This window comes from Ochotona princeps, chromosome 11, assembly GCF_030435755.1.
Source record: "Ochotona princeps isolate mOchPri1 chromosome 11, mOchPri1.hap1, whole genome shotgun sequence".
Classification (NCBI taxonomy): domain Eukaryota; kingdom Metazoa; phylum Chordata; class Mammalia; order Lagomorpha; family Ochotonidae; genus Ochotona; species Ochotona princeps.
The window spans coordinates 62,140,839-62,166,452 of record NC_080842.1 but is presented as its reverse complement, the minus strand read 5'-3'; the positions used below and the strand labels follow the sequence as shown (position 1 = coordinate 62,166,452).

Below are 25,614 nucleotides of genomic sequence, written 5' to 3'. Positions count from 1 at the left end.
ATAAACAAAATCAAATCTTGCAGAAGCCGGTGACACGCTGTAGAGACAGATGAAACTTGGGACAGGGTCACATGGTGTAGAGGACACGTGGGGTTCTATAGGAGCATTGCAAAGGCCCCCCACGGAGACTTTGTGAGTTTATAATCATATGTAAGAACACTTATCAAAGAATTTTTGCATTTTTAAAAATTGTATCCTGTCTGTTAAAGTGTATTATGTATGAAGAATGTTCTTCAAATGTGTTTATTTAATACTGTTTTTATTATTAAAGTTATTTTCTATTACTTTTACGCTCCACACATATTAATTCCTTAGACAAAGGAGACAGAAGGAAAAAATAAAATACAATTTAAGAGCTCAATAAAAAATGAGCTTTACGTATCATCTTTCAAATGGTAATACCCAAGGCAAATGGCAAAATGTGAAATACATTATCCTTATGTTTTGGATTATTTAATAAGCAAAATGAATGTTTTAAAAACTCTCTAGCAGCTCAAATAAAGAAATATCTAAACTAAAACATTACCCAACTTTATCAAGTTACTGCCCCAGTATTCTACCAATAATCACGCAAAATCCTTTTTTGTGCACAAAAGGCCAATTTCTGAAAGTTTTTAAGAAGCTTATAGTTTTGCAAAGTGAATTCAATGACCTCCAATGAAAAATCAAGGAGCCCCCAACTCAGCAATCCAAAGTACCACAGGAAATGAACAAATAGCATGCATTTGGAACACAGTTTTTAGAAAGAGAAAAGTTGGTACAGATACTCAGGTTTCCGTTACACTGCTTTGCCATCACCTGGTGCTGCTATAAAACTGCGTGGCACCAGGTCCAGCTCCATGATAGATCGGTGCAGAACAATAGAATCTATATGAGAATCTAGCACTCAGGAGATTCTGATCTAGGGATCTCAGGATTGATTACAATGGAGTAAAAACAAATAAGTCCACCTTAGATAAGGACATTTAAGATTAATCAGCTTAATATTGAATTAATATACGCGTAATCCATGAGTACTTTCACACATGGAAGTGCCTTTAAAATCAGTGAAACATTTGTGGTTTAAGCAATGAAGCCAGTACTTTCTATGGAGATTGTCAAGAATTCAGTGCTAGGCAGAGGCCCTCGCCTTCCCCTTTTGGTTTCTATGATAACACATATCCCTATAACTGCCTGGCATCCTTTGGCTCTCATTACCTCTTTTCTTGGGGGGGAATGACTGATTGGTAAATTCTGGCAGGATAACTTCCCTGTCCTGCCCGATTTCTTGTCCTGTTTAGAAGCAAGCTGCAACAAGACTCCATTGTTCTCCTAACCTTGTGTCTCAGCGAGCCACTCTGTCCCTTCCATGTGCTGAGGGGACATCTGGCTGGTATCACTTTAAAGTTAGAAGCCAAATCTATCCCCAAACCGAACCCAGTTGACAGGTGCATGTAGTATTCACACTGAGCCACAGCTACAGACCTGAGTTGTATCAAGAGATCAAATTCTGTTGCCGTTCTATATTAGTTCTTATTTTTTTCTACTGCATTCTGTACTTGTTCTTGTTTTTTTCAGAATTGAGTTCAAGGTGCTATGAATCATACTATCTCTGAGACTCTTGACAGTCAGATATGCACATAAACCTCAGTGATAATACTGATTATTGATCCAAACACGGAAATCAAGTTGTGATTTTCTGTCATATTTTCCTATAAAACAAATCTAAAGGTTTTGTTTTTATTATTTTGTCCACCTAAAAACAAACAAAAAGAACTAAAGATCAAAATGAGTAATTTTCAAAACATACACTACAATGTTAAAAAATATGTGAAGAAAAATTCAGAGATACGGATAATGCAATTTATAACTAACTTGCAATCTCAGGTTTAGAATATTTAAATCCCTTAAATTTCTGAAAGGTTACTCAATTATTCTAAGAATTTAATTTGGATTTCAAGTACTAGCTAGAATATTTTGACAGAATAACGGGAACTCACTTCACCTTTCTAACATCTATTCATTTGAAAATGGGGTTACAAATTCTTTTTTCTCCTAAAAATGTGACAAAGACGAAATGGGAGCACTTATACTGATTTATAAAAAGTAACATGCCATTATAACTTAGTATTCACTTTATGAATTAAGATTTCTATTTGATAATTTATATTTTCCCCCTCAGGAAATCACAGGGCTCAGTTCCCTGTATTCCATCAGATAAAATAACCATGATGTGTTGATGACATTCTGTGTGCTCTAAGAAAGGTGGTATCTGTTCCTTGGATCATAGAGTGTGTGATTTCTGAGCTAAAGAAGCTTCTACCCGAGAGGAGATGCAGCAAACCAGAAACACCACGGAGAGAATCAGGGAGTAAACTGAGTATGGTAAAAATCAAAAGGGGAAAAAAAATAGGTTAAAGAAATGTTGGAGTACTTGAAAAAGCTCAGGGACTCGTCCAAAAGTTAACTTTATTTAGCACAAATATTTTTGAAGTCTCTGCAAGTCATTTTGGCATAAGTATTTTCCATATATGTTTCGAGACCCTATATACTAAGGCAGTAGGCTTGATTTTATGGATAGCTTAAGCTCAACTGGGTACAGAATCACAGGTGGGTAGCTGCAGGGAAGAAAAGGAAGGGGAACTAGATCAGAGTGCACCCAGCAGAAGTGCCGGAGTCCAAGGCCAAGGTGATTCTCTGCTCTCAGCTAAGCAGCTCACCAAGTAATCTTCCATTTCCTCTAGATTAACAAAGGTGCATGCCAATGTCTCAACTACAGTTATAGGCAAAAATATTTTTGCAAGTTTTATTATAAAATCTGCATGAAGTATCTTCAAAAAACTGTAAATTTTTATGCTCAGTAAAAAATTGTTGAATACATATACTATCTACAGAGGAACTGCTATCTAATGGATTTCATTAAGGTTCCATAAGTATGTCCTCATTTGTGTAATATCCTCAGCCCTCTTTCAGTACTTAAAACAAACCAATGATGGTGCAGTAGCCTAGTGACTGAGTTTCTTCCCTTGCATGGTCTGGGATCCCATATGGGCACTGGTTCTAATCCTGGCAGCCCCACTTCCCATCCAGCTCCCTGCCTGTGGCCTGGGACAGCAGTAGAGGACGGCCCAAAGGCTTAGAACCCTGCACCCACATGGGAAAGCGAGGAGGCTCCGGGTCCTGGCTTTGGATTGGTGCGGGTCCAGCCATTGTCGTCACTTGGGGAGTGAATCAACCGATAGAAGATCTTCCTCTCTGTCTCTCCTCGTCTCTTTATATCTAACTTTCCAAAAAAAAAAAAAATCTTAGGTTTCAGAAAAACAATATAACTTGTGTCACAGAGCATAAATCTTGTAAATGGTAAGATAAATCAAACCTACAACTGTCTGCCTCTGGCCAAACCATCATTGATGAGAATGAAAATTAGATTTTGACATGAATATCAAAAGCAAATCCCAGTCACCCTGAAATATGTGAATCAATATACAATTATTCTAATTTGCAGTTGTCAACACACATATCTATATAACCACAAGAGAAAAAAACACTATTGTTCGGGTAATATGCAAAGCAAGTATGCTTCAGCCTCAAGTTCCCCAAGATCATTGCATAAATATTGGGAATTAACTAAATTCTCTGATATTCAATTCCTTTCTGATGACTTCCTCATACTCACAGTGGAACTTCTGTCACAGTCATTATCGTGAGCAGTCTGTCATGCCTATTTGATGCTCGCTATATTTATTTTCCTCAGGTAACAGTGCTGTGACCATTGACTCAAAGTGCTTAGTTTCTACCATGGAAACAAACATATTTTCCCTATTTTAAGTGTTCACTTTAATTACCACTTGAAAGGAAAATAGAACTAATATGAAGTAATTTGTGATGGGGTTGGACAGGGCCAAGTGCGATCTGTCCTACAGAGTAAGACTTCTCTTTATAGTATGTGAGGAATGGTTTGGGGAAAATTTTGATTAGCAGGCATATTAAATAAACCATTCTGTAGTGTTTGCAATCAGGAAGGAGGACACTCATATTTTTATTGTATTTTCAAAACAAGCTTTAATTCTATTTAGTTGGAAGAGAAAGTGTAAGGCGGTCAATAAAGTAGAACTAAAGGGATTTGTGGCACAGGGGCCTAGGCTACCACTGGACACAGCAGGGTCCACAGCCAAGTGAAGACTCAGCTTCACACCAGGCACCACCCCTGTGGGAAAACTGGAAGGAGCTTCTTCCTGGCTTCCAGTCTCAGCTTGACTCCCTGGTCATCACAGCTATTTGGGAATGAACCAAGTGATAGAAGATCTCTCTTTATGTCTCTGCCTTTATTTCTGTTCCTCCACCTTTCACATAAATCAATCTTTACAAAAACAAATTGCTTCTTTTTTTTAAAGGAAAACTAACTTTTCACCCTCTGTTTGGATCTGTTTGTTTTCCTTTGCAGTCAAGTATTTCCAAATTAAGAAGTCCCAAGAGGCAGAAAAGAAAACCTAATGTTACTTTCTATTCTTTATTCCAACCTATTTCCAGGACTTGTCTTACCCCAACACACTTGGTATCTCAAAATGTATAAATATGATTAAAATGCCACTGTCTTGTTGTGACTTACTATGCAACACCAAGGCCATGTCCAAGAGCAAAGAACAGCATGCAGTGAAGAAGTGAGTAACATCCCCAAGTGGTGGTAAGTCATAGCATATTTTCCATGGTGCATGATCTTATCCCCTCTATTCACTTAAAAAATTCTTCATTCCAAGCATGAGCAACTTACTTTAAATAAGCCACTAAACTTTCTTAAGTAATTACTTCTGGACTTAAATGGTTTGGTAAGCAATGGACATTCTAGTATTCTAGCACCTCTGTATTGTGATAGGTTGAGCAGATTTATTTTCATGGAGAAAAAGAATTCTCCTTTTAGACAGTCATTAGTAAACATTGTTCCTATTATCATAAAATCTGTGCATTTGGAATGCCTTAACTAGCAGGTCAATATCTCAAAAATTTTCAACAATAGGATTTCTTTGCTGATTTTGCATTTTCCTTGAATAAATGTATTGAATGTTAGGCTGTGTGTTAGCTGTTTTGTTCCTACAGTGCAGTACAGATATACAATAATGAGGCTAGTTGCAATTCCGAGACTTAAATTCTAGCCTAGAATGTTGTTTGTGCAAGTTTTTAATGAGGTGCATTTTCCAAGAGAGCTTTTTCTATATAGCCTCTATTGTCATAAATGAACGCATTTGGCTAGTTCCTTCTGGGGATTATATTACAATTACAATAGCAGGTGAATCTTGACTTCACTCAACTGATGTTTAAAAGCCTTTGCTAATTTCAACTTCAATGCACCAGTGATATTTAGAGATTGCTCAATATTGTAAAAACAGATGTGGGTGTATTTGTTCAGGTGCCTTAGTCTTCTAATTATTTTATCATTATCTATTTTCCTCTGTAGTTTGTTTACATTTGGAATCCACTGCAAGTTTCCTCTGGGCTGCCAAGACTTCATATTTCCTTGTTGATTCATTGGAGATTTTCTCTAACCAGGTCATTAATAACTGCGTATACACTGACATATAAAATTACTTGGAGGCTTAATTCTATTCAAATCGGTATCTGAGAAAATATCTGGCCCTCAACGTATTACCCCGATTCTATTAATTCAGGTACCCTAGAGTATATATTTATCATATAAACTTTGGACATTTAAAGGAAGTTTGGGTACAAATACTTGAAATCTAGTTTCTGAATGTTGTAGTTGATTTTAATTCTACTGTTTGGAAGTTCATAAATTGTAAAAACTACTTAGCCTCTTTAAACTAGTTTCTCCATCTGCATAGTGTGTTACATGATTTGTGACAGAATTTAGCTTTTTATAAGTCATAGTGTGAAATATTCAAAACAAGGATAAAGGCAATTATGTTTTTGAAAGCTCTTTTCACAAATGTGGAATTCTTCCTATCAGTTGTTGTAAGTATAGGGGACTGAAGTAATTTACTTAAGTAGTAAGTGGGGGATTTGAACTAGCATTAATACCAAGAACTAACATCTACTGAGTACTAGGCAAGTGTCTTGACCCAAAATTATTCCATGGTCAATACTGTTCTCAGAATCTGGCATCAGGACAATCTTACCCTAGGAGCATGGTAACTCAGATTCAAAGAGGTTAGACAGTTTATTTGGGACCCACAGCCAGCTTTTTCAGAAGTAAGATTTGACCTATATCTTTTTTTTTTTTTTAAAGATTTATTTTATTTTTATTACAAAGTCAGATATACTGAGAGGAGGAGAGATAGAGAGGAAGTAGAGCTGCCGGGACTAGAACCAGTAGCCATATGGGATCAAGGCGAGGACCTTAGCCACTAGGCCATGCTGCCGAGCCCTTGACCTATATCTTTCTGTATTCCAAACTCTGTGTTCTCCAATCTCACTGCTACTCTGCTTCTATAACCAAGCTCTTACAATAATTCACAAGTGATATTGGGAGCTTTCTTCTTTATCACAATCTTTAACATGGAGGAATTTGAATGACATCTCTTACCTATCTTCTCAATATTCCAGACTTGACCACACAGGGAGTCCCATTGTATTAGCTAAGGTGAACATGAGCTTACCTCTAAAGCAAGATATCCTTCATCTCTGCTATTTAATATCCTATAATAAAATTATTATCATCACTGTTCATGAAATACTTATATGAATGTACTCAGACAAATTATGCACGCCAATTTGCCTCCAAAATATATTCAAATCCATAAATTGTTCCATCAGCAAAAACTTTGTCTCTTTCTATTTTCATAAATAGTTTAATTCCCATTTCCTAGCAAACCGACAGTTGAAATGGATGTGATGGCTGATAAAAGGTACACTTCATAAGGGAAATACATCCTGAGCAACAAAGGGAAAAGCAGAAAGAACATTTCATACCACAATGGAATTCCATACTTGGACAAAATTATAATTCAAAATAATGGCTTAAAAGTTACAAAATGTCAAGCCCTAAGATGCAGTTTCTTACAATTATCAACATTCATTAATACTGAATTTAATGGGGGCTGGTGTCTCAGCATAGCATGTTAAGCGTCTGTTTGTGATACTGGCTTCTTTGAGTCTTGGCTGCTTTACTTCTGATCCAGCTCCCTGCTAATACGTCTGGGAAACCAGCAGAGGGTCAAAGGCTTGGATCTCCGGCTTGGATCTCTGTCAGCCCTGTGAGAGGCCCATAGGGGACTCTCGGCACCTGGCCTGGCCTTGCTCCACTTGCTGTGGCCTTTTGGAAGTAAAGAAGCAGATGAAATATCTCCCTATTTCTATCTTTCCCTCTCTCTCTATAAATCAGTTTCTGAAACATATGAAATCAATTCTGAAAAAAATTGAACTTGACATTTAAGTGGTAACCCTCAAAATATCCTCCAGGTACCAGCAAGGATCAACAGAGCAATATGCTCAAATCAATGGGCACATTCCATATTTGAATGGTACACATAAACTTACGTGGAAATTTGGAGAACAAATTATCCTTATTAATATGTGGAGAGACTTGTAAAAGTTCAATATTTTGTCCCTTTAATCCTTTTTTAAGATTCTATCCTAAGAACATATTCTAAATATATAACAACTTTACACAGGAAGGTTCTATTAAAATTTTTTTCAAATATGGAAACATGGAAATATTAAAAAACAGGAAAGTAAATTATAGTCCATTTATGGAATATAAGTATTTAAATATTTATGAGAAATATCCAATCTAATGTTAAGACATCTATCTTCTATATTGAATTTAAAGCTATATATAATTTTACAATATGTACAACATTAAATTTAAAGATAAAATATACATATAAAAACAAATTAAAATGGAGGTTAATAAATAAAATTTGATGGTAAATATGTAAAAATTTTATCAACAGTTATTCTTTGAATAGTGCCACAATGGATATTTTCTTCTTTTACATGCATAAATTTTTCCTAATTACTGTTTGCTGCTTTTGTAATGACACAACATACATTTTCCCAGAATGTTTTGCTTTCCAAAGATACTCATGTCATGTGTTAAAAAATAAACTTAGTGATTTATGAATATGTATATATATTGAAGGTCTTACAAACATCTTTGTAAAATAATTCAACATACAAATGCCATTCAAACTGGAGGGACCCCTGTACATCTGGCTGCAGAAGGGGCTGTTTGTGGTTGTTACAGCCCTGAGGGAGGTGACACCAGTGCTTAGTTCGTAGATACAAAGGATGCTATCAATCATTTTTATAAGAGAATAGCCCCCACAACAAAGAGTTATCCAGCTGCAAATTTCAGCGATGCCAAGGTTGAGAAGCCCTGACCTCAAAAAAAAAAAAAAAAAAAGTTAAGGATTGCTTTGATTTAAGGTTATTATGGGAGCTCTGAGAAGTTTATTATCAGAACCTCTGAATAAACCCTACTATCCATTATGAACCCATCCATTCATAAGTCACAAAGGATGAGATAAGTGCTCTGCTTGAAGTTCAGCGAAAGAGAAAGTCAGGAGTTTAATGCAGTTTGAAATGCTAAGATAGAAAGCTTTGGGATACCAGAAATGGGTATTTTAGTCAAACTACATAGTTGAAGGGCATTTTTCTAGAATAGATAGCTCCTAAGTGGAGCTTAAATGATAAGAAAGAGCTAATTGGGTGAGAATGAGAGGGAAATGTGCTCTGGAAGGAGCTGCTTTCACAGAAGGATGGAGATGAAGCATGAAGCATCAGGGAGTGTCCAGCAGGCGTAAGAAGGTTGATACCATTGATAGACACTCAGGCCTCTTTCTATGGGAGGAAGTCAGGAAATGCTTTCCAGAGGAAGCAGAATGCGAACTAACAGTTAAAGCTTGAAGGGATATGTCTAGAAACATGAGCCAGGAAGGGCATTAAGTAAGAAAAGATTGCACACAGGAAGATGGCAGCTGGAGACACCCTGAGCTCAGACTATGTGGGTAGAGTCTTGCTGGAAGGTAACGCTTGGGAAGAAACAGGTTAAAGTGATCACAGCCAAGACTGGACAGGGCGGCTGTGCCCAGGACCTTGGTATGTGGCTAGTAAGGAAAGACAGATTTCATATAACCAGCATTGAAGAAGAAACTTAGCAGGAGTTCGGCCACTGCTTTAAAAGCTTTCCTGTGAAAACATGAAGTTAGAATGGAAGAGGAATATGGTGGGAATGGGGCTGGGATGCTACAAGCATATTGGTCATATATCAAAGATGTAATAGAAACCCATAGCTAAGTTCTTGTGAGTTTCCATCCTATGTTCTACATAGATCTAGAAGTGTGGCAATGTGAGGAAAATTCACACTAAACTAAGGTATGAAGTATTCCTTTTTTCTAGGCAAAGTCAAGATGAATCAACATGGATTACAGTACCTGAGCAGCAAGACATGGATCTTAATGAGAATCAAGTATGTTTGCTGTACAACATAGGCTTGACTTAACTCAGACTACAGGACGGAATCACGGTCAGTAAAACAGAGAACTGTCCACTGACTCACAGATTAAGGAACATGCTCCAACCAACTACTGCTATTTAGCTTTCATTTTCAAGAGAATTCAGACACACAGTGATTTTACTTTTAAAAATCATTTGATTAGGGGAGAATCAAGATGGCAGAATAGGGTAAGAACATGTTTAAATGAACGGAAAAACATTTAATCAGGATGAAGCAGAGAGGACATATATCAGGAAATAGGAAAGCACAGAACAATAGCAGAGGGGTACTTGGAGACTGACAGACACAAGAAAGCAGCGGACACAAGAGTATGGTGTTGCAGTGATTGATACTCCAACGGCACTCAGCTAACGGGCAATCTGAACTCCACCAGCAGCCATGTGGGAAGGGACTTTCACTGAGAGCTTGGGAGGTGAACCTAGACAAAGAACTGTCCATCCTGCGGTTCGTTTGATTTGACCAGGAGCAGAGAGAGAGCAGCAGATCCCACACAGGCCAGTGCGAGAACAGGGTGGATTTCATAGCCCAGTCAGCCCCCTAGAGCCAAATTGGGTGCCATTTTGCGTAAGGAGGCAAAGACAAGGGAAAGGACTGTTGAGTTGGGAGTGAACTCATTTCTGACTCAGTGAGCTGCATCAAAGTGGCATTCTACAGGTTCTATCCAAGACAGGACTGGGTAGCCCTCAGACCTGACGGCCAGCAGATCAAGAACTGTAGTGGTGGTACATCAGGTGCCATTTTGTACACTGTGGCAACAGCTTTAGGACTGCAGAGTACAACAATGAACTGTGTATGTTCTGAGCTCGGGAGAACTCACTGAGGTCCGTGGATTGCACTGGTCCCACAGGAAAATAATACTGACTGTGGCATCATACCGGTCAAAATAGGTCTGTGTGGCACCCAGACCTAACATCCAATAGGTTCTGACAAGATCAGTGCCACCAACAACCTAACTATATAGGACACCTGGTGTCTCTCTAATCCTGGGACCTGCTCCAACCAGAAGTGGGAGAAAGGTTGCAGAGACAATGGTGCAGCCTCAGCACAGGATCACAGGAGGTGGAGAGTGGTGATCCAGGAGCTGGGGCTGTGGAGACCACGGTAGAAACCTAACATAAGAACCCAGACCTGGAACTTGCTGGGGGTTGTGGTACAAGGGCCTGCAAGCAAAAAGTTGTGTACTAACTGCAATAAGTAAATTCGCATTGTAGACCTGTGGGTGACACAGCTTAGAAATCTGCCCCAAGGAGAAGACTCTGCTAACCAGAAGTACAATGACCAAGAACAAAAGAAGAGACAATGGCACAATGAATATTGCCGAATACTCCCCTGCAAAGGAGCAAAACCCTATGCCAACCTCAGAGTTAACTGAGGAAGACATCGAGAAAATGGGGGACACAGAATCCATAAAACTCATTTTAAAGCTTCTGATCAACAACAAGAAGCACATATAAGAACTCAAAGAATTTAAGGAAGCAATAAGGCAGATCAAGGCTGATATATCAGAAAGTAAGAACACAGTAGAGCAAATTAAAAGTACAGTGGAGAGTCTCCAAAATAGAATGAAGCAAGCAGAGGAAAGAATCTCAGAATTGGAAGACATTTCCTGTCATCAGGGGGAAGCAAACAAAAAACTGGAAGCAGAGCTGGATCAGGCCAAAAAAAGTATTCAAGAATTGAAAGATACTATTAAGAGGCCAAATATAAGAGTTATGGGAGTCCCAGAAGGTGCAGAAAGAGAAGCTGAGTTTGCAAATGTATTTAATGAAATAATAAAGGAAAATTTCCCTAATCTGGAGAAAGAATTGGGAAATAAGATCCAGGAGGGGCACAGAACTCCCAATAGGCTTGATCAAAAGCAATCTTCACCAAAACACATGATTATCAAGCTCTCTTCAATTGAACATAAGGAAAAGATCCTTAAATGTGCACGTGAAAAAAATCAATTGACATATAAAGGAATACCAATCAAACTCACAGGAGATCTCTCACAGGAAACTCTACAGGCCAGAAGAGAATGGAGTGACATATTCCAGATTCTAAAAGAAAAAAATTGTCAGCCTAGGATAACATATCCAGCAAAGCTTTCTTTTGCCTTTGAAAATGAAATAAAATTCTTCCACAGTCAAGAAAAGTTAAAAGAACTTGGCTCTTCCAAACCTGCCCTACAAATGATACTTCAAGATGTTCTCTTGACAGAGAAGAGGAATAGCACCAAACAAAAGCAAAGGCAAATGGGAAGAACATCCCAGTAAAATGACAACAGAAGACTAAGCCAATGAACAAGCCATTCCTAAAATAACAGGACCAAAGTACCATCCATACATATTAAACTCTCAATGTAAATGGCTTAAGCTCAACTAAACGTCATAGAATAGTAGACTGAATTAAAAAACAAAACCCATTTGTTTATTGTCTGGAGGAGACACACTTCACCAACAAAGATCAGCAGAAACTATATTGCATGGGTTTTGTTGTTTTCTGTTGATTTCATCTCTTCAAAACACTTTCTTCTGATTAATCATTCAATAACTCATAGATCATGCAGTAGCATCATTTTCTTCAAGAAGGTTCTTGATTTTCATTTCTTCAGCTACATGTTAGTCATTTAATAGCATGTTATTTAACTTCTTGGTGTTGTTAATTTCTTTTTTGTCCCTGATGTTGATTTTGTTTTGTGTCTCTTCATTTACGGGGATGTATAGTATCTGTGTAATGGAGACTGTCATATCTAGTAACATGTCATTTAACTTCATGGCACTGTAAATTTCTATTTTTCTTTCTATTGTTGATTTTGTATTATGACTTTTCATTTCAGGGGATGTACAGTAGCTGTGAAATGGAGACTAACATCCAGATTTGAAGATGCAGTGTAGTATGCATTTCTGCTTCCGGACAAAGATGGACTTATAATGAAACTCTTTACTATATCTTGACAATAGGATTCTGGACTCTGCCATTGTCTATGCCTGCAATGATGGATATATGACTGTGTATAAAGAACTATATGCTAGTAATGATATAGAGGAACTAGGTGGGGGGAGGAAATTGGGGAGGGGATAAGGAAATATGGAACTGCATCATAAAATGACAACAATAATAAAATGTAAAAAGAAATAAAATGAAGATTCCTTCTGGGAAAAACAATCCTTTGATTACACAATATATTTGTCTTGGACCACAAAGACTCATTAGAATGCAACAACCTGAAGATCAGTTTCATTTGAGGAGTTGAAATATGCCTTTAACAAATTTACTAAGTAACAGTTTTAAAACTCAGTTAAAAAAGAAAAACCAAACAAACAAAAAACAAACTTGCCCAAAAGATAATGAAATCTAAAGCAGAAGTAAGATCAGCAACCCATAAATAATATTCATAACAAAATTATGTGTATTGCTTAATTTATAAGACTAGGGAAAGACATTTCATTGCACAAATACTAATGCAAAATATTGTGATCTTAACAAATAGCTCCACCAAGACAAAAGTTAAGACTACTCCTCATCCTTTCAGTAAGACTGAGGGCTCAGAAATCTAGGTAAGTTTCCAACGTATACCTCATCAATATGAAACTGCTTATCCATTGGTTCTTCTATGACCAGCTTTAGAACAATGGTGGAAAATTACAGCAAGAACTCAAATCTGCTGTGTTGCTTGGTTAGCTTTCTTTCAGCTAAATATTGCTTTACTTTAAAATAAGAAAACATAAAAATATTACTAGGGGTCTTTACAAAACATAAAGATTGTTTGGGATTCAAATATAAGCATCACTTAGTGAAGCTTTAATGGAACATGACCACTTATTTTTGTGTTCTCTATTTCTGGTTTTGTGCAACAAGAGCTGAAGTGAGGAGCTAATCCTCTACCTGCAAGTGCATATACTCCAAGAAGCATCCCATATGGGTGCTGTTTTTGTCCCAGCTGCTCCACTTCTCATCCAGCTTCCTGCTCATGTTCTGGGAAAGCAGTGGAAGAAGGCCCAATGCCTTGGAAACCTGAACCCATGTGGGAGACCCAGAAATGACCCTGGCTCCTGGCTTTGGATCAATTCAGCTCCAGCCATTACAGTCATTTGGGAAGTGAACCAGTGGAAGGAAGATCTTTCTCTCTATTCAAACAAACAAACAAATACATTAAGCAAACAAATCAATCAATAATAAATAAAATAGTTGAAGTGTAGTGAGAGTCTACATGAGTCACCAAGTCTATAGTATTGAATGTGGTAAAGGTAGCTGCTACTAGACTAGAACAAATCTGAACAGATGTTAAGGAACTGAGCATTGAACACATGGCAGATATAATGTGCCTGCCCTTTCAGATGTATTGTCTAACTGAATACTTCTCAGTGTGTCTCCTGGAACAGAAGTAGCAAGCTCATGTATGAATCAATGAATTGTAAATGCTCTGAATCTCAGCCCAGTACTTTTTTTTTTATTTTGACTTTTATCACTTTATTTTTTTCATCATTAATTACATTGTATTATGTGTCACAGTTTCATAGGTACTGGGATTCTCCCCACTTCTCCCCAAACCCTCCCATTATGGTGGATTCCTCCACCTTGTTGCATAACCACAGTTCAAGTTCAGTTGAGATTCCCCCATTGCAAGCATATACTAAACATAGAGTCCAGCATCTTATTGTCCAGTCAAGTTCAAGGGCTTCTTAGTATACCCTCTCTGGTCTGAAGACAGAGCCAGCAGAGCCAGCAGAGTATCATCCCGATCAATTAAAAGCTCCAACATACCATCAGCAAAAATTTACATCATTATGGAATTAATTGACATCGTAATGAGTAACCAATATGTTAAAAATACATGCGAGTTCTTAACCACCTTCTGTGACCACCTCATTGACATTTCAGTTTTAGTTTAGACACAACATCTAACATACATAACATAACATGTCATACATAACATCATATCATCTTAAATTAAGGCAAACATGTGGTATTTAACCTTTTGGGATTGGCTCATTTCCCTTAGCATTATGGTTTCCAGTTTGGCCCATTTGGCCACAAAAAACTGCATTTTGTTTTTTTTTAATAGCTGAGTAGTATTCCATGGAGTAGATGAACCATAGCTTTCTTATCCAATCCTCTGCTGATCTAAATGGATAACAGATCTAAACCTACATCCAGAAACCTTCAAACTTTTGAAGAAAATGTTGGAAATACTCTGCAAGATCTAGGGGTAGGTCCCGACTTCCTAAAAAGGACACCAAAGGCAATAGAAATCAAGACCAGGATAAACAAATGGGACCTCATCAAACTAAGAAGCTTCTGTACAGCAAGGGAAATAATCAATAAAGTAAAAAAGCAACCCACAGAATGGGAGAAGATCTTCGCGCACGACGTAGGTGATAGAGGGCTAATCTCCAGAATATACAAAGAGCTACAAAACAACCAAAATGTCAAAACAAACAAGCCACTCAAGAAATGGGCATGGGAAATGGGCAGACACTTCACAAAGGAACAAACCCAAATGGCAAATAAACATATGAAAAAATGCTCAAGTTCCCTGGCAATAAGGGAAATCCAAATTAAAACATCAATGAGGTACCACCTAACGCCAGTAAGACTGGCCCACATGAATAAAAGCACCAACAACACTTGTTGGCGAGGTTGCGGGGAAAAGGGAACCCTACTCCACTGCTGGTGGGGCTGCAGGTTGGTACAGCCTCTATGGAAATCAGTATAGAGAACATTCAAACAAGTCAAAATCAACATACCGTATGATCCAGCAATAGCACTCCTAGAAATATATCCAGAACACTTGTTTTATGAGAAACCAACATGCACTCCTATGTTCATAGCAGCACAATCAGTAATTGCAAAAACATGGAAGCCCAGTACTTTTAAAGCAGAAGTTCTGAAGGTGGGGCTCAGCAGTCTGTATTGTAACAGGTTATATAGTTGATTCTGATGTTTAATAATGTTTAACTGGCCCAATTCAAGGAAGCTGAACTTTCATCCCAACATAACTATAAGAAAGACCTTTATTATTTTCTGTTGCAAGTCAGCCATAACTGGATATTTCACTTAGATTTCTGTATCGCCTACAACAAAATTGAAAAGTTGGAGTTTTTACTCCATCTTTCAAAAAGTCTGAAAGAATAAGGAACTTGGTTGAAATTTCTGAATTAGAACCAAACACTGTTACAGCTGCTAACCCACATCTTGCTCAATCCTTTCTCTTAACATGTGTGGAAATGAGGAAAGCAGCCATTCATCCACAAGATGCCAAGATGGTTTATTAGCTAGATGTCAGTGCTGTTGACATCAGCTAAGACCAATCTGTGCCTGTGAAATACAGCCAAATGAGATCACTTTGCAACCAGATCTTAACAGAACAAGAACTTGAACTGGAAACCACAAAACTGACCACATATCCCCCTACCCCATCTACTACCAGCAGCTTTCCCCATGAAAGCTTCAGGGTCCTGCTAGTCTTCTAAATTTGCAGATAAGATTAGGATATTCAGTCCAAAAAAATAAAGTATGGTTTCCTGACAGCATTCAGTCCAGATCAATGCTCCACTTCCGTAAGTCCTCTCCAAAAGACCTAACGCATGCTCATCTCCTGCCGCCACCACCCAGCAGTGGCGACACTAAAACGACAAGGCAAACTCTTGGGGGTCCAGGAAAAGCTGGCAACCGGACCTCCCACTGCCAAAAGTGGCTGCATGTAAAACCTTCTCTCCACTGTGCCTGTACCCATTGTTCTAAGCTTTCCTACCCACTCCTTCCGCCACCCTTCTTCCCACATTTCTCCCCTTACTCTCTGCTTTAATCCCGTCTTTCTCCTCGTCACCCCCTTGTCTCCGCGTCGCACCTCAGTCTTTGTCCTGTCATTGTCATTGTCTGTTCCGTCTGTCTGTCCTCACACTAGCTTTTACCTGCTACTTTTACATAGTTCTCCACCAATCACTTCTCCCCGTGGATCTACTTGGTGCTAAGTGATAGGCCAGTAATCACCGTGGGGGAACTAGCCTATCCTGTTTACCTGCTGGCGAGACCAGCTCCGACTCCTGGCTCTGGGCCAGCTGCCATCTTGCAACGGCCCCTCCCAGTCCCAGCAGCAGCTTTAGCACCCCACTCCCCACAATCTCCTGTATGGTAAGCTCTTTCCAACATGCATGCTGACATGTTCTACATTTCCTGGTGGATGTATCCTGTCTTGCAATAATTCAACTTGTTTAACAATTGCTGTCTTCTTCATTAGTTTGAACCAAAGGGCATTGAGCAGTATATCTCTGTCTCCTCTCCCCTTGATTTTCATCTCCAGGTAAGTTTACAGCTCTCTTCTCCAAGATAGGGCACAAAAACAATTTTCCAGAGTAAGCAAAATTTCAAAATAACAGTCCTCAAATGAGGCAGTACCAAGCACCTTGCCTGACCCAGAGCAATCAAGTGGCCTTTTAAATGGATTAATGGACTGTTTATTGTTAACCTTATTACTGAGAACTATCTCAGAAATTTTATGTTAAAAATGTAGTCCAAGGGCTGGCCCTTGGCACAGTGGTTCAGAGACAATTTGCAATGCTGCATTCTACTGGGAGTGCCTGCTTCCATTACTCAATTCAGTCCCAATTCCCTCTTCTCACTAATGCAGACCCTCAGAGGCAGCAGGTGATGGCGCAAGTAATCAGTCTCCTTTCCACTCATCTGGGAAACTCAGATTGAGTTTCTTGCTCCTGGCTTACATAGAGAGACAGAGAGAGTGTGTGTCCCTCACTCTGGGCCTCTCAAATACAATAGAATAATTTTTATAAAATATATACAGTTCTAACTCCCCCTTTCCCCCCAGGTTCTTCCTAATCAGAGTATTTTTATCTCTCAACTCTTGTATGGTCTTTATGTAGCATTCCTGTAACTCTTTCAACTAGATAGAAGGGCTCCCATTGGGTTTTCTAAAGGCCTATACCCTTTCATTGCATTTCTTTTATTTTTTTCTTCATTTTCATTTTTGATGACATGCTCATGAGCTCTTGATATCTAACCAACACAAAAATGTTTTTGTTGCATGATTGATTGATTGATTTGGAAGGCAGATTAACAGGGAGGGAGAGTGGAGGAAAAACAGAAAGAGAAGAAATAGGGAGAATCCTTCATCCAGTCATCATACCTATATGATGCAAAGAGCTGGTGCTAGACCAGGCTGAAGTCAGTAGTCAGAGACTCTATCCTAGCCTCTCCCATGGATTTCAGGGTCCAGGCATTTGGATCATCTTCTACACACAAGGAGGAAGCTGAGTCAAAACTGGAGCAGCCAGGACTTGAACTAGCACTCTGATGTCAGATGCTGCTGTTGCAAGTGGCAGCTTAACTGTGCCACAACCTGGCTTCCTCAACTTCTTAAAAATAGTGAAGCACCCTTCCACCTTTCACACCCTTCCACAAGTAGGCATTTGTGCACGTTTCAGTTATACATTTAAAGTTGTTTTGCTTGTCATTTATGAAATTGAACTGGCTTATTTTTTTTCAGCTAAACCAAAGCTCATTTGAACTGGGTTTTCACAGCTCACAGCTGGTGTTTCAGTTGAGCTGGTTTTTCAGAGTTCTAATTAATCGTAGCTCCAGATGCTTTTGCCATGTGCCTATCTCTATCTTGCAGGAGGGTTTTAATACGAAATCTCACTGACAGAAAAAAATAATAAAAATCTTAAGTCATCAGGAGATTTCAGGCTACCATGGAAACTCGAAAGCGACACTAAAGGACTCCAATTATGGCATAAGTAGAAGCCTACTGGCAAAGTTACTGAATGAAAGTAAGTGATGTTGGCCATAACTTTTAATATGTTCTCTATGGCAAAGACCATGGTAAAGAATAAACATAATTATACAGGCAAGGGGAGGAATACAACTACATCTACGCCTTTTAAATGTTTTGTGTTTAAAGAATTTGGCCTGTATGTCACATCCTCGTGTGTGAATATAGCGTCAACTTAAAGAGTTCTTAACATATCATAGAAGGGCACCTCAAATGTTATGGGAAATTACAAGTTTATTTTGGTGCAAAAAAAGTTGTAAACCAGGCACAAAAGGAATATTCAAACAGTTCACGAAAAACTGGTACTGTGAAAAACTACTCATGGATTTAAAAGAAAATTACAACAAAATGAGTTCATTTTAATTCCAACTTTCTATGAAATGTTGAAACACTTCATACTCACATAATCACCTTTCCTGCATATTAACTTAATCAATCTCTCCACATCTGTAACAGGCCACTCAGGTCAGCTTCAACGTGGGATCATCTCTGATCAATTCTTTTTGTGTTTTTTTGAACTAATTACTGCACATAATTTGTGGACTTTCCTAAATACTGCTCTTTGTACCATGACATATTACATTTATTTCTTTTCTCCTCCTTGTATAAATGAGAGTTCCTGAAGAACAGAAACTATTTCTGATTCATGTTAAAATCCTTTGGGCTCACAGAGTGCGTGACATATTGCAGACAATCAAAAATCTCTCTTACATTGCTAAAAGCAATGCCAAAATGGTGATAACTGTTGAAGGTGAATGATGGAGGATAGCAGTTCAAGGCAACATGTTCTCTATTATCTTACATGTAGACTGTTCCAAAATAAGATGCTCAGAATAATAAGACCTTGGAAAGCATTAGCTAGCCCAATTGGAATATCAACATTCCAACCATAAATTGAGCTTTTTTTTTAATCAATAGCTACAAACACTGTGTACCCCACATATCATTCTTTCCTGATAAGAAAGAAATTACACCTGTGCGCTGCATGTGGACTAGATCAGGGCCGCAGCATCAGCTGACAGAAGCTGGCACTGGGGACTAATTCTGTCAAGTCAAATCACAGGACCACCTAAAGAGTGCATAAACCGGGACAGAGAGACCTGGGAGGGAAAAAGTGGGTTCCCCCTTCTTGGGTCACTATTCCCATGGGAGGGCATGAAAACTAGGACGGGGGCTGGGATGGCTAGATAGAGAGGCACTCAACAACATCTGTGAGGGCTGGATGGTTGAGCTGGTTAGATAGAACTAAGCTTTAATACCCATTGACATGTACCAGAGCCAAATGGGATGGGGGACAGACTGGTCTTCTGCTACACATACTGGCAAACCAGGGTAGGGGGCGGGCCTGGTGGGGGTTATTGTGGGTCGCCCCGACTAGGCTGCAGCTCCCACGGGTTGATGTAAGGACCGAACCAGACTGGACTGCAACACCCATTGGTTCCAGTGCAACTCGGGACCGAAAACAGAACCAACCCAGCAATTGCAACCACCAGCTTATCGGGGTGATGGACTGTGCCGGGCCCTGTGCTTGCTAGAACATACAAGAAACTAATCTGGGAATACCTCAAAGTATCTTTGGAGATCTCCCCAATCGAACTGCTGGACTCAGAACTCTAATCAAGAAAAGACAGAAGATAGAACAGGACAATCATTCATCTCAGCTATATGTTGGCAGCGAAATATGGGGCAAACGGAGACTTTATGGTGGACCATATCAATCAGTGGACGACCTCATCGAGCGAAACTGGCAGCGATTCATAACTGGAGAACTATTAACACCACTTGAGCACATATCTCAGAGCATGCCCCACATCCGGGACTTGGGGTGGGTGGGAAACCAGGTGGGGCTTCTCCCTCAATATCCCCCTTTACCTCAGATACATGATGGAAACAATATTGACATAATAGCATTACCCACTTCTCTATCCCCCTGAACCTTTTTTTTCTTTTTTTTCTTCTTTTTCCTTTAACTGTAATTAACTATGTAAAGATTGTCAACAATACAATAAAAAATAAAAAAAAAGCCAATTATTTACCTTAAACTGTCTCGGAATACCTGGATACGATACTAAATGAGAATTTATTGATAAACTGAAAATTGACAATTTACCATAAATATTTTATTTAGAGGAAATTACATAGAGGTTTTTACTATTATTATTTTACTCTGTCCTCCATCTGAATTGTTGCAGAAGCATCATTATGTCTGCTCCTCTTCTCTGTTCTCCAGCTTCATCTTCACCTGCTCTCTGGTCGTCTCATCTCAAACATCTCTATGTCCCACGTGTTCCTCCAAGACAAATACTTTGCATTAATGGCTCTTTGTTAGTCAGGAAATAAGTGTGCACTGAGTGAGTAAGTGTACACCAACTAGCCTCTCCAGTCCACAACTCTCATTTGAATGTTGCAAAAGCACCACGCTGCAAATCATACCTGACTCACGGACCATGTTCAGGCACACTGTGCAAGTGCATGCCGTCACGGCTTACAGACACAGGTCCAGGTCTTTCCTCAGCCTGAAATAATCTTCCCCCAGCCCCAACCTAGAAAATACTTCCCCAGCTTCAAAGCCCCGAACTGTTCCTTTTCTACGAAGCCTTTGCAGATCCCATCCCAGAGGCAACTCGCACTGCACATTCATTTAATCAATTTATCCTCATCTACAGACTGTTGCTTGAGCCTCGGCCTACATTTCTTTGTATCTAGCTTAGAAATTAGCCACCTCTTCTAGAATGTTACCGGAAGATTTTCTCTTCATCCTTTCTCCTCCGCATTCCCTCTATCTCAAACCATATGTAGCAGAAGGCACGCACATGCGGAGGATTTAACGTTACATATATTACCTGCTAAACTTTGAAGTGATGTGATTGCTCTTGTGGCGGTTCTTTCTCATCCCCTCATTAATGTGTGAACCATCAATCATTGTAATAAAATCTCATTACCCAATTTAATCCTCTTTACAGATTGCTTTTGCTTCCTAAAACACGGATTTCAATTGAAAGAGATTTTACAAAATAGGAAAATAGAAGTTCAAATTGGAAATTAATTTATGTGGAAGAATTGTTTCTTTTTTTCCTTTTCGATCCATGGCTAATTCTCTCCAGCGTTAAAGATGATAATAATAAGGTAGTACCTCTGCCTTGTAGCATTAATAAAGACTCTTATTCATAAGGACTCAAACGTTTTCTAAGGTAGTTGAGATCCCAAGTCACGATGGAGGAAGCAGTGTATTATGGCACAACTGAAGTATCCCTGCCGGGAGAACACAGACGCTCAATGTTGCCTATATGAAGTTCATGGTTCTACTCTTGGGCCTCAACTATAGTTTTCAAGCAGAAGAATGACTCATTCTGTGATTTATGACAGACTCTATTAACCATGTGGTACAATCTTAGTGAAGTGTTTAGAAATCGAGACCTTGATAAGCTTTGTCACTCTTTATTTTTTCTTTCTTACCTAGAAAGAATGAAGCTTAAAATGATTACTTAGTCTTCAGATACTTTTTTTTCCCTGTTCCTACTTGGCTGGCCATCAGAGAGCTTATGTTCTGCTTCTACTTAGGATAAGAAAACACAGGCAGGAGGCCTTGGCCAGCATCCTCATGGTCTTATGGGGTCTCACTCTTCCGAGTCTCCCCAGACTGGCATTCACCATTATCTGTGGTCAATGCTCAGAGAAGAATTTAGAGGACAAGCTACCCCAGAAACTAACTGGCTTATTTTGTGTCATCCTACTTCTAATACATGATAATTGTCAGTGGTCTAAATTTGTTTATCTCCCATGCTTGATTCCCAAATGATTTGGGATCAAAACTTTGTAGAAATTAGGTGGATATTGTGTAATACTATCTCTTATGAATGCATTTCACAAGATGTTAGTAGTCAGAAATAATGTTGAGGAATTCAGAACATTTCCCATATATGGTTTCCTATATTCCACTTCCAATATTAGGGGAGAAGTGTAAATGAAAAGTGGTTGATGATGTGCCAGTAAAAACCCTGTTTAGCATTCAGTTATCTTTAATTTTGGCCCTGATCTTGTTAGTTTTGTCTTATGACCAATCAATTAACTTTACTGAGTAAATTTTTACCTATGCAAAATGTGAAAGTTGGACTTGACTAGAGTTTACCAAATATGCATTTCTAAACAAAAAACACTGACCTGCAATGGGTGTTGTAGTGCAATAAGTTAAGCCAAGCCATGACTCTGACAGGCGTTGGCCTATACTGATTGAGGCCTACCTACTCTGCTTTCAATCCAGTGTGCCTTGGAAAGCAGCAGAATATAGCCCCATGGTTTGGGGTCTCTGTCACTTAAATGGGAAACTGAACTGAGTTCTGGGGTCCTGGTGTCAACCTGGCCCAATCCCAGTCGAAGTGAACATCTGTGAAATGAAGCAGTAATGGGAAGTCATGCACACTCTCACTCTCCTTCTTTCTCTCTCCTTGACTTCCTCCCTTCCTTTTTCCCTCCCTCCCTCTCTTTGCTATTTTCTTCTATAACTCTTTCAAATAAATATATCCCTTACCTCATACATGGTGGTAATCTGCATCCTTGTGTTTTAGCACAATCTGATCTGAGATTTTGCATTGAACCAGAAGTGTGAAAGTTCCTAGATCTGTTGAAATTTCATTTACTATCTATAAATATGTAGGCATATCTGTATGTGTGTATGTGAACAAACAGAAAATAGATTTAGATATGGATGCAGAGATGGGTATGATTTAGGTATGCATCCCAAAGAAGATGTTACAGACCAGCTTAAATTTTGTGATTGCAGTTGGTTTGGAGGAGTTAGATTTGCAATTCTACTTTTCATATTACTGGAACTGAAATAAGAGTTTTCAATGTGAAAACCTCTAGGTTTTAGTGACACTAGATAAAACTTAAAGAACAAAAATCCATTCATATCAGGGGTCCTAAGTTTGAGACTATTTTTCTTTCAAAGTTTCTGTTTAAAATCATTTTATTAATATAAAGACAATGGATTACTGTCTTACTGCCCTGCTCTCCAGGGCCACTAATCTTCCCTCCTTCCCCTTTCCTCATTGGTTTTTGCAGACATCAATTTAATCCATTCTGTACTCACAGGCTTTCTTCACCACTAGCCATAATACTCAACAAGTAACAAGTTGGGAACTTCTAACTTTGCACTTATGCCTCATCAGCGCTGGCAAGAAAGTAACTGTGCTGTTTCAGAGAGCTGAGAAAGTCAGCTTCTCCAAGACCTCCCTGGTGATTCTCATCTAGACCTCAGCACTAAAACTAAGCCTGTTGGAGCACAGTGCACTCCAGTTGGGGAACTGTGGCTCAGCTAAGACCAAAGAACAAAAATCAACATGCTGGTAAGTTAGCCCACCAGAGAAATGGAATTTATCCTGATTCATATTTTGTTAGGACACCAACATTGCTGTGTTTAGGAAGAAATCTTGAGAAAATGCAAGTTTATTGTACAACACTTGGACAAGTTTGCTGATGCCTAGTTTTCCTTCCAGGGGTTAAGTAAAATGACCATGTAACCAAAACATTTCTGAGGTTTTATTTAATTTCATTATGATAACATTCATTATGCCAAATCATAACTTGTCATACGTTGAGAATACTTGTAAGACATGAAAGCATGAGAACTTTATGTTCTTATGCTTTTCTCAACACTTAGAACAAAATACAATGAATGTATTTGCAGAAGAAACTGTTCTGAGTGCAGAAACAACCTCTATACCAGATGCATTCTGGGATGATGTCATTTAGCCAACAGGTCCTTCCTCCTGTAGTTAGATACAAGACTCATGGCCAAGTTTAAATATGTCTATCTCCCCACACTACATATATATAAGAAATAAATATTTCACCTCATCAATAAAAATATCGTTTCCTTATCTAAAAGTGATATTAGTTTCTCAGGGACTCCAGTTTTTCTTTGAAGAAAACAGAACTTAGATGCAGAACAGACATCAAATTACTTAGCTTAAATAGTTTAAAAAGATGATTTTAGTAGATGTACTATTTCATGACAGCACTCTCAAGCATGCTTTTATGCACACGTACATATATGGGTATTTCAAAAGGTTCATGGAAAATGGAATTACAAGCTGTTTATTTGGTGCAATTTTTTTTTAAATCAATGCATTAAAAGGATCTTCAAAAAGTTCATGGAACATGCATATTCTAAAAAAAAGTGTGCATTCAAAATATTTTTGCACCAAAATAAACTTTAAATTCTACTTTTCCAGGAAATTTTGAAGTACCTATTCACATATGCATATTCACTTTTACATGCAAATTGCTAGACAAAATTTCATGAACTTTCAAGAAATTCTCCAAAGCATAATTTATACTGTATTGACAAGACTGTGTTGGTATCCTTGGTTCTGTCCTGTGTCTACGGGCACCCAGGAAAGAGACAAGGCAGCATAGTGGCTCATCACGAAATATAAATGATACACTTTCATAAATTAAGAGTTCAAAGAGCATTTCTGCTCAGCACCTGGTAACTCAATTTATACCAGAAGCTTACTCATCTTAAGTCAGAATCAACAACCCAGCTACACCCAGTATCTTCCATAACTAATGAGGCACACACAGCACTCCCTAACGACATTAAGGCACGATAGCCAACATGAATCTCACAGCCCTAAACTAACCTGCATTATCACTTACAGCAGAGGCCTCATTTCCTCCAAAACCTTATTAACCCATCAAACACACCCTCCCCAAATAGGCTTAGAATCTACAGAGAACCGTACTGTAGCCCTGCACTCCTAATTTCAACTGTCTGTGTAGACAGAGAACGAACTGCTCAGTCAGTAGGGTGCTCTATGTCCAGCATGCATATTTCCCAACTTTGACTTGTAGCATTTAAGCTTTCTCAACTTCTGAAGCTTCTGCCTCTAGTTCTGAACCAAACCTGACCAAAGGCACGGACTACAAGCGGCCACTTTACCTTCCGAAAAATCAATCAGTCCCAGCAAATGAAGCAGCTTCAGAGACGCACATATAATCACAACAATACCCACTGTTTGCAGTCCTTCCGACTCCCACTCGAGAGTCAACATCCTTTTAGCAGGCAGAGCATCCCAGCCTCTGGACCCCTTCGGTGCGGAGGGAGTTAATTAGCGACTCCGTCTGGCTGGGAACAAAGACTTGCAAGGGGGGAAGTGAGCCGCTCCTCCTAGAAGAGCGGCAGGTCGAAACAGGCGACCCCTCGCCGCAGGACAGCCCTGAGCCAAGGTCCAGCCTCTCATTCTGATCCCAGCATTTGCCTGGTGGGGCTCCCCTCAGACCACAGCGCACCACCAACCTCTGGGCTCTGCGCTGCTACCGTGGATACTTGGACTTCAGAGCTGCGAAGAGAAACAGCTCTTGGAGAATTGGAGACTTTTCAGGGTTGCTG

General features: G+C 39.0%; 1 protein-coding gene across 1 annotated transcript in view; it reads right to left on the bottom strand.

Moving 5' to 3' along the window:
* Window positions 1-25,392, bottom strand: part of KCNIP4 (potassium voltage-gated channel interacting protein 4) — a 193,231-nt gene extending 167,839 nt beyond the window's left edge. Inside the window, exon 1 of the mRNA XM_004579178.4 lies at window positions 25,165-25,392. Within this exon, the coding sequence (XP_004579235.1) occupies window positions 25,165-25,276 (112 nt within the window). The 5' untranslated portion in view covers window positions 25,277-25,392. The remainder of the gene's footprint in view (window positions 1-25,164) is intronic.
* Window positions 25,393-25,614: the final 222 nt, after the last annotated feature.